Source organism: Pezoporus wallicus, unplaced genomic scaffold (genome assembly GCF_028554395.1).
Source record: "Pezoporus wallicus isolate ANWC-B61680 ecotype Strahan unplaced genomic scaffold, APGP_CSIRO_Pwel_v1 contig_14095, whole genome shotgun sequence".
Lineage (NCBI taxonomy): Eukaryota > Metazoa > Chordata > Aves > Psittaciformes > Psittacidae > Pezoporus > Pezoporus wallicus.
The window spans coordinates 128-10,761 of NW_026642727.1; the positions used below are offsets into that span (position 1 = coordinate 128).

General features: G+C 62.4%; 1 protein-coding gene across 1 annotated transcript; it reads left to right on the forward strand.

Moving 5' to 3' along the window:
* Positions 1-334: 334 nt before the first annotated feature.
* LOC130611405 (synaptotagmin-3-like) lies at positions 335-10,367 on the forward strand. The gene is made up of 5 exons (XM_057432110.1): positions 335-460; positions 3,709-3,880; positions 5,048-5,177; positions 8,292-8,364; positions 10,349-10,367. The coding sequence occupies exons 1-4, from the start codon at positions 439-441 to the stop codon at positions 8,358-8,360; spliced, it is 393 nt and encodes a 130-aa protein (XP_057288093.1). The 5' UTR covers positions 335-438; the 3' UTR covers positions 8,361-8,364; positions 10,349-10,367.
* The last annotated feature ends 267 nt before the right edge of the window (positions 10,368-10,634 follow it).

The window sequence follows — 10,634 nt, forward strand, 5'->3', positions numbered from 1 at the left end:
CCACCCCATACCCAATACACCCCACACCCCATACCCAATATACCCCACATCTCATACCCCATATACCCCACACCCCATATCCCTATACCCCATACACCCCATACCCAATACACCCCATATCCCCGTATACCCCACACCCCATACCCCACATACCCCACACCCCATATACCCCATACACCCCATACCCCATACACCCCACATCTCATACCCCATATACCCCACACCCCATATCCCATATACCCCACACCCCATACCCCATATACCCCATACCCCACATACCCCACACCCCTCACCCCATAACCCCCCCCCCCCCCACATCCCCTCTCTCCCCATTGCCAGGAGAAGGCCGACCTGGGCGAGCTCAACTTCTCCCTGTGCTACCTCCCCACGGCCGGGCGCCTCACGGTCACCATCATCCGCGCCGCCAACCTGCGCGCCATGGACCTCACCGGCCTCTCGGGTGCGCTGTGGGGCGGCTGTGGGGCGGCTATGGGGTGGGGTGTGGGGTGGGGCTGTGGGGTGGGTGTGGGGGTGTGGGGGGCTGTGGGGTGGGTGTGGGGAGGTGTGGGGTGGGTGTGTGGGGTGGGTGTGGGGTGGGTGTGGGGGGGTGTGGGGTGGGTGTGGGGAGGCTGTGGGGTGGGGTGGGTGTGGGGTGGGTGTGGGGAGGTGTGTGGGGCGGCTATGGGGTGGGTGTGGGGTGGGTGTGGGGTGGGTGTGGGGTGGGTGTGGGGAGGCTGTGGGGCGGCTGTGGGGGGTGTGGGGTGGGTGTGGGTGTGGGGTGGGTGTGGGGTGGCTGTGTGGGGTGGGTGTGGGGTGGGTGTGGGGTGGGGGTGGGGTGGGTGGGGTGGGTGTGTGGGGTGGGTGGCTGTGTGGGGCTGTGGGGTGGGTGTGGGGTGGGTGTGGGGGGGTGGGGTGGGTGTGGGGTGGGTGTGGGGAGGGTGTGGGGCGGCTGTGGGGCGGCTGTGGGGTGGGTGTGGGGCGGCTGTGGGGTGGCTGTGGGGTGGGTGTGGGGAGGCTGTGGGGCGGCTGTGGGGTGGGTGTGGGGTGGGTGTGGGGAGGCTGTGGGGAGGCTGTGGGGCGGCTGTGGGGAGGCTGTGGGGCGGCTGTGGGGCGGTTATGGGGCGGCTGTGGGGCGGCTGTGGGGAGGCTGTGGGGTGGGTGTGGGGAGGCTGTGGGGCGGCTGTGGGGCAGTTATGGGGCGGCTGTGGGGCGGCTGTGGGGTGGCCGTGGGGTGGCTGTGGGGCAGCTGTGGGGTGGCTGTGGGGCGGCTGTGGGGCGGTTATGGGGCGGCTGTGGGGAGGCTGTGGGGCGGCCGTGGTGCGGCCGTGGGGCGGCTATGGGGAGGCTGTGGGGTGGGTGTGGGGCGGCTGTGGGGCAGCTGTGGGGAGGCTATGGGGAGGCTGTGGGGCAGGTGTGGGGCGGCTGTGGGGAGGCTGTGGGGCGGCTGTGGGGAGGCTGTGGGGCAGAGGGGGGGTGGTTGTGGGGCAGCTGGGGGGTGGTTGTGGGGCAGCCGGGGCGTGGTTGTGGGGCTCCCAGGGGGCGGCTGTGGGGCGGCTATGGGGCAGGCGGGGGGTGGTTGTGGGGCAGCCAGGGGGTGGTTGTGGGGCAGCTGGGGCGTGGTTGTGGGGCAGATGGAGGTGGTTGTGAGGCAGCTGGGGGGTGGTTGTGGGGCGGTTGTGGGGTGGGCTTGGGGGTGGTCTTAGGGCTCCATGGGGTGTTTGTGGGGTTCTATGGGTCTTGATGGGCTCTATGGGTCTCTATGGTTTCCTCGGGGTCTCTATGGTCTCTATGGATCTCTATGGCTCCCTATGGCTCCCTATGGCTCCCAATGGGTCCCTATGGCTCCCAATGGCTCCCAATGGCCCCCTATGGGTCCCTATGGCTCCCAATGGCTCCCTATGGGTCCCAATGGCTCCCAATGGCTCCCTATGGGTCCCAATGGCTCCCTATGGGTCCCAATGACTCCCAATGGCCCCCTATGGGTCCCAATGGCTCCCTATGGCTCCCAATGGCTCCCAATGACTCCCAATGGCTCCCAATGGCTCCCAATGGCTCCCAATGGCTCCCAATGACTCCCAATGGCTCCCAATGGCTCCCAATGGCTCCCAATGGGTCCCTATGTGTCCCAATGGCTCCCTATGGATCCCAATGGCTCCCAATGGCTCCCAATGGCTCCCTATGGGTCCCAATGACTCCCAATGGCCCCCTATGGGTCCCTATGGCTCCCAATGACTCCCAATGGCTCCCAATGGCTCCCAATGGCTCCCTATGTGTCCTAATGGCTCCCAATGGCTCCCTATGGATCCCAATGCCTCCCAATGGCTCCCAATGGCTCCCAATGGCTCCCTATGGGTCCCAATGACTCCCAATGGCCCCCTATGGGTCCCTATGGCTCCCAATGGCCCCCTATGGCTCCCTATGGCTCCCAATGGCTCCCAATGGCTCCCTATGTGTCCCAATGGCTCCCTATGGCTCCCAATGGCTCCCTATGGCTCCCAATGGCTCCCTATGGGTCCCTATGGGTCCCTATGGGTCCCAATGGCTCCCTATGTGTCCCTATGCCTCCCTATGGGTCCCAATGGCTCCCAATGGCTCCCAGTGTGTCCCTATGGCTCTCTATGGGTCCCAATGGCTCCCAATGGCTCCCTATGGCTCCCAATGACTCCCAATGGCTCCCTATGGCTGCCAATGGCTCCCTATGGGTCCCAATGGCTCCCAATGGCCCCCTATGGGTCCCAATGTGTCCCAATGACTCCCAATGGCTCCCAATGGCTCCCAATGGGTCCCAATGGCTCCCTATGGCTCCCAATGGCTCCCAATAGCTCCCTATGGGTCCCAATGGCTCCCTATGGGTCCCAATGGCTCCCAATGGCTCCCTATGGGTCCCAATGGCTCCCTATGGGTCCCTATGGGTCCCAATGGCTCCCAATGGCTCCCAATGGCTCCCAATGACTCCCAATGGCTCCCAATGACTCCCAATGGCTCCCTATGGGTCCCAATGACTCCCAATGGCTCCCTATGGGTCCCAATGGCTCCCAATGGGTCCCTATGGGTCCCAATGGGTCCCAATTCGTCCCAATGGCTCCCAATGGCTCCCTATGGGTCCCTATGGGTCCCAATGGGTCCCATTGGCTCCCAATGGCTCCCTATGGGTCCCAATGGCTCCCTATGGCTCCCAATGGCTCCCTATGGCTCCCAATGGCTCCCTATGGGTCCCAATGGGTCCCTATGTGTCCCAATGGCTCCCAATGGCTCCCTATGGGTCCCAATGGCTCCCAATGGCCCCCTATGGCTCCCAATGGCTCCCTATGGGTCCCCATGACTCCCTATGGGTCCCAATGACTCCCAATGGCCCCCTATGGGTCCCAATGACTCCCAATGGCTCCCAATGGCTCCCAATGACTCCCAATGGCTCCCAATGACTCCCTATGGCTCCCTATGGCTCCCAATGGCTCCCAATGGCTCCCAATGGCTCCCAATGGCTCCCTATGGGTCCCAATGGCTCCCAATGGCTCCCAATGGCTCCCAATGGCTCCCAATGGCTCCCAATGGCTCCCTATGGGTCCCAATGGCTCCCTATGGCTCCCAATGGCTCCCAATGGCTCCCAATGGCTCCCTATGGCTCCCAATGGCTCCCAATGGCTCCCTATGGGTCCCAATGGCTCCCAATGGCTCCCTATGGGTCCCAATGGGTCTCTCTGCCCCCAGACCCCTACGTGAAGGCGTCGCTGATGGCCGAGGGCCGGCGGCTCAAGAAGCGGAAGACGTCGATCAAGAGGAACACCCTGAACCCCAGCTTCAACGAGGCGCTCGTCTTCGACGTGGCCCACGACAGCGTGCACCACGTCAGCATCACCCTCGCCGTGCTCGACTACGACTGGTGGGGAGCTGGGGGGCGCTATGGGGGGTGGTTATGGGGTGCTATGGGGGGTTATGGGGGGTGGTTATGGGGCGCTATGGGGGGGTTATGGGGGGGCTATGGGGGGTTATGGGGGGGTTATGGGGAGCTATGGGGTGGTTATGGGGGGGTTATGGGGTGGTTATGGGGCGCTATGGGGGGGTTATGGGGCGCTATGGGGGGTGGTTATGGGGTGCTATGGGGTGGTTATGGGGTGCTATGGGGGGTGGTTATGGGGTGCTATGGGGGGGGTTATGGGGATCTATGGGGTGCTGTGGGGTTGGTTATGGGGTGGTTATGGGGTGCTATGGGGGGGTGGTTATGGGGCGCTATGGGGGGATTATGGAGTGCTATCGGGCGCGCTAGGGGGCGCGCTGGGGGGGTGGTTATGGGGCGCTATGGGGCGCTATGGGGGGTGGTTATGGGGTGGTTGGGGGAGGTGGTTATGGGGCACGCTGTGGGGCACTATGGGGGGGGTTGTGGGGTGGTTGGGGGAGGTTATGGGGGCGCTATGGGGGTTATGGGGCGCTATGGGGGGGTTATGGGGTGCTATGGGGGGGTTATGGGGTGCTATGGGGTGGTTATGGGGTGCTATGGGAGTCCATGGGGTGTGGGGGGGGGGTTATGGGGTGCTATGGGAGGGTGGTTATGGGGCGCTGTGGGGCGCGCTAGGGGGCGCTATGGGGGGGTGCTCTGTGGCACTATGGGGATGCTCTCTGGGTCTCTCTGGGTCTCTCTGGGTCTCCATGGGTCTCTATGTGTCTCTATGGGTCTCTCTGGGTCTCTATGTGTCTCTATGGGTCTCTCTGGGTCTCTATGGGTCTCTATGGGTCTCTATGGGTCTCTCTGGGTCTCTATGGGTCTCTCTGGGTCTCTATGGGTCTCTATGGGTCTCTCTGGGTCTCTATGGGTCTCTATGGGTCTCTATGGGTCTCTCTGGGTCTCTCTGGGTCTCTATGGGTCTCTCTGGGTCTCTATGGGTCTCTATGGGTCTCTATGGGTCTCTATGGGTCTCTCTGGGTCTCTATGTGTCTCTATGGGTCTCTCTGGGTCTCTATGGGTCTCTCTGGGTCTCTATGGGTCTCTATGTGTCTCTATGGGTCTCTATGGCTCGCTGTGGGTCTGAGGCGGCGCCGCTGTGGGTCCCAGCATAGGGCACAATGAGGTGATCGGGCTGTGCCGCGTGGGCAGCGACGCCGAGGGCCCCGGCCGCGAGCACTGGGCCCGGATGCTGCAGAACCCGCGGCAGCCGGTGGAGCATTGGCACACGCTGGTGGAGGTGAGCACCCATGGGTGACACAGCACCCATAGGGGACACAGCACCCATGGGTGACACAGCACCCATAGGGGACACAGCACCCATAGGGGACACAGCACCCATAGGGGACACAGCACCCATGGGTGACACAGCACCCATAGGGGACACAGCACCCATAGGGGACACAGCACCCATAGGGGACACAGCACCCATGGGTGACACAGCACCCATAGGGGACACAGCACCCATGGGTGACACAGCACCCATAGGGGACACAGCACCCATGGGTGACACAGCACCCATAGGGGACACAGCACCCATAGGGGACACAGCACCCATGGGGGACACAGCACCCATGGGTGACACAGCACCCATAGGGGACACAGCACCCATAGGGGACACAGCACCCATGGGGGACACAGCACCCATAGGGGACACAGCACCCATAGGGGACACAGCACCCATGGGTGACACAGCACCCATAGGGGACACAGCACCCATGGGGGACACAGCACCCATGGGTGACACAGCACCCATAGGGGACACAGCACCCATGGGGGACACAGCACCCATAGGGGACACAGCACCCATGGGGGACACAGCACCCATAGGTGACACAGCACCCATGGGTGACACAGCACCCATAGGGGACACAGCACCCATAGGGGACACAGCACCCATGGGGGACACAGCACCCATAGGGGACACAGCACCCATGGGGGACACAGCACCCATAGGGGACACAGCACCCATGGGGGACACAGCACCCATAGGTGACACAGCACCCATAGGGGACACAGCACCCATAGGGGACACAGCACCCATGGGTGACACAGCACCCATAGGGGACACAGCACCCATGGGTGACACAGCACCCATAGGGGACACAGCACCCATAGGGGACACAGCACCCATGGGGGACACAGCACCCATAGGGGACACAGCACCCATGGGTGACACAGCACCCATAGGGGACACAGCACCCATAGGGGACACAGCACCCATAGGGGACACAGCACCCATGGGTGACACAGCACCCATAGGGGACACAGCACCCATAGGGGACACAGCACCCATGGGGGACACAGCACCCATAGGGGACACAGCACCCATAGGGGACACAGCACCCATGGGGGACACAGCACCCATAGGGGACACAGCACCCATGGGGGACACAGCACCCATAGGGGACACAGCACCCATAGGGGACACAGCACCCATGGGTGACACAGCACCCATGGGGGACACAGCACCCATAGGGGACACAGCACCCATGGGGGACACAGCACCCATAGGGGACACAGCACCCATGGGTGACACAGCACCCATAGGGGACACAGCACCCATGGGTGGCCCCCATCGGGGACACAGCACCCATGGGGGACACAGCACCCATAGGGGACACAGCACCCATGGGGGACACAGCACCCATAGGGGACACAGCACCCATGGGGGACACAGCACCCATAGGGGACACAGCACCCATGGGGGACACAGCACCCATAGGGGACACAGCACCCATGGGTGACACAGCACCCATAGGGGACACAGCACCCATGGGTGACACAGCACCCATAGGGGACACAGCACCCATGGGGGACACAGCACCCATGGGGGACACAGCACCCATAGGGGACACAGCACCCATGGGTGACACAGCACCCATAGGGGACACAGCACCCATAGGGGACACAGCACCCATGGGTGACACAGCACCCATAGGGGACACAGCACCCATGGGGGACACAGCACCCATAGGGGACACAGTACCCATGGGTGACACAGAACCCATAGGGGACACAGCACCCATGGGTGACACAGCACCCATAGGGGACACAGCACCCATAGGGGACATAGCAGCCATGGGTGCCATAGCGGACACAGCACCCACAGGGGACACAGCACCCATAGGGGACATAGGGGGGACAGCACCCATAGGGAACACAGCACCCATAGGGGACACAGCACCCATGGGGGACATAGGGGGCAATAGGGGACACAGCACCCATAGGGGGCAATGGCACTCATAGGAGACAATGGCACCCATAGGGGACAATGGCACCCATAGGGGGCAGCGGCACCCATAGGGAACAATGGCACCCATAGGGGACAATGGCACCTATAGGGGGCAGTGGCACCCATAGGGACAATGGCACCCATAGGTGGCAGCGGCACCCATAGGGGACAATGGCACCTATAGGGGGCAGTGGCACCCATAGGGATCCCCAGCACCCATAGGGGGCAGTGGCACCCATAGGGGGCAGTGACACCCATAGGGATCCCCAGCACCCACAGGGGGCAGTGGCACCCATAGGGATCCCCAGCACCCATAGGGGGCAGTGGCACCCATAGGGATCCCCAGCGCCCATAGGGGGCAATGGCACCCATAGGGATCCCCAGCACCCATAGGGGGCAATGGCACCCATAGGGAGCAGTTGCACCCATAGGGATCCCCTGCACCCATAGGAGACAATGGCACCCATAGGGGACCATGGCACCCATAGGGATCCCCAGCACCCATAGGGGACAATGGCACCCATAGGGGGCAGTGGCACCCATAAGGCCAGTGGCACCCATAGGGGACAATGGCACCCATAGGGGGCAGTGGCACCCATAAGGGCAGTGGCACCCATAGGGGACAATGGCACCCATAGGGGACTCTGGCACCTATAGGGGGCAGTGGCACCCATAGGGATCCCCAGCACCCATAGGGGTCAGTGGCATCCATAGGGGACCATGGCACCCATAGGGATCCCCAGCACCCATAGGGGGCAGCGGCACCCATAGGGAACCACAGCACCCATAGGGGACAATGGCACCCATAGGGGGCAGTGGCACCCATAGGGATCCCCAGCACCCATAGCGGGCAGTGGCACCCATAGGGATCCCCAGCACCCATAGGGGACAATGGCACCCATAGGGGGCAGCGGCCCCCATAGGGGGCAGTGGCACCCATAGGGATCCCCAGCACCCATAGGAGACAATGGCACCCATAGGGAGCAGTGGCACCCATAGGGCGCAATGGCACCCATAGGGGGCAATAGAGGACACAGCACCCATAAGGGGCAATAGCACCCATGGGTGCCATAGGGGCTGTGGCACCCATGGGCCCCCTGCGCCTTGGTCCCTGTGCAGGAGAAGGCGCTGGGACTGGCGAAGGGCTCCACGAGGGACAAGCATGGGGACAGGGCAGAGGCCTCCTGAACTGGTACGGACTGGTTTGAACTGGTTTGAACTGGTTTGGACTGGTTTGAACTGGTTTGAACTGGTTTGAACTGGTTTGGACTGGTTTGGACTGGTTTGGACTGGTTTGGACTGGTTTGGACTGGTTTGAACTGGTTTGGACTGGTTTGGACTGGTTTGGACTGGTTTGGACTGGTTTGGACTGGTTTGGACTGGTTTGAACTGGTTTGGACTGGTTTGGACTGGTTTGAACTGGTTTGGACTGGTTTGGACTGGTTTGGACTGGTTTAAACTGGTTTGGACTGGTTTGAACTGGTTTGGACTGGTTTGAACTGGTTTGAACTGGTTTGAACTGGTTTGGACTGGTTTGGACTGGTTTGAACTGGTTTGGACTGGTTTGAACTGGTTTGGACTGGTTTGGACTGGTTTGAACTGGTTTGGACTGGTTTGGACTGGTTTGGACTGGTTTGAACTGGTTTGGACTGGTTTGAACTGGTTTGGACTGGGGTGTGCTGGGGGGACTGGGAACCACTGCTCCATACTGGGGGGCACTGGTCCATACTGGGGGGCACTGGTCCATACTGGGGGTCACTGGTCCATACTGGGGGGGTCACTGGTCCATATTGGGGGTCACTGGTCCATACTGGGGGGTCACTGCTCCATACTGGGGGTCACTGGTCCATACTGGGGGGGTCACTGGTCCATACTGGGGGGGTCACTGGTCCATACTGGGGGGTCACTGGTCCATACTGGGGGGGGTCCATACTGGGAGGTCCATACTGGGGGGCACTGGTCCATAAATCGGGGGGACACTGGTCCATACTGGGGGGCACTGGTCCATACTGGGGGGGACACTGCACCATACTGGGGGGGTCACTGGACCATACTGGGGGGTCACTGGTCCATACTGGGGGGCACTGGTCCATACTGGGGGGGTCACTGCTCCATACTGGGGGGTCACTGGTCCATCCTGGGGGTCACTGGTCCATACTGGGGGTCACTGGTCCATACTGGGGGGGTCACTGCTCCATACTGGGGGGGTCCATATTGGGGGGTCACTGGTCCATACTGGGGGGTCACTGGTCCATTACTGGTCCATACTGGGGGGTCACTGGTCCATATTGGGGGTCACTGGTCCATACTGGGGGGTCACTGGTCCATACTGGGGGTCACTGGTCCATACTGGGGGGGTCACTGGTCCATATTGGGGGGCACTGGTCCATACTGGGGGTCACTGGTCCATACTGGGGGTCACTGGTCCATACTGGGGGGGTCACTGGTCCATACTGGGGGGTCACTGGTCCATACGGGGGGTCACTGGTCCATATTGGGGGGCACTGGTCCATACTGGGGGTCACTGGTCCATACTGGGGGGCACTGGTCCATACTGGGGGGGTCACTGGTCCATACTGGGGGTCACTGGTCCATACTGGGGGGGTCACTGGTCCATACTGGGGGGCACTGGGGGGGTCACTGCTCCATACTGGGGGGGTCACTGGTCCAGATTGGGGGGCACTGGTCCATACTTGGGGTCACTGGTCCATACTGGGGGGCACTGGTCCATACTGGGGGGGTCACTGGTCCATACTGGGGGGCACTGGTCCATACTGGGGGGGTCACTGGTCCATACTGGGGGGCACTGGTCCATACTGGGGGGCACTGGTCCATACTGGGGGGGTCACTGGTCCATACTGGGGGTCACTGGTCCAAACTGGGGGGGTCACTGCTCCATACTGGGGGGGTCACTGGTCCATACTGGGGGGGTCACTGGTCCAGATTGGGGGGCACTGGTCCATACTGGGGGGGTCACTGGACCATAGTGGGGGGCACTGGTCCATACTGGGGGGCACTGGTCCATACTGGGGGTCACTGGTCCATACTGGGGGGGTCACTGCTCCATACTGGGGGGACACTGGTCCATACTGGGGGTCACTGGTCCATACTGGGGGGCACTGGTCCATACTGGGGGGCACTGGTCCATACTGGACCCCCCCTCACCTCTCCTACAGGCTCCAGCCCAGCCTGGGGGGGGGCCCCAACATCGAAGCCATATGGGGACCCCCCCCCCACTGTGACCCCCAACTCTGGGGGGGGGGGGGGGAGGACCCCAAACCCCATCTGGGGCCCCCCCCATATCCATGGGGCCCCCCCCGTCAATGTGTGTCTATGGGGGTCCCCCCAATGTCTGTCTATGGGGGGATCCCCCCCCAATGGGTGTCTATGGGGGGGTCCCCCAATGTGTGTCTATGGGGGGGGACCCTTCCATTGTGTGTTAATGGGGGGATCCCCCCCCCA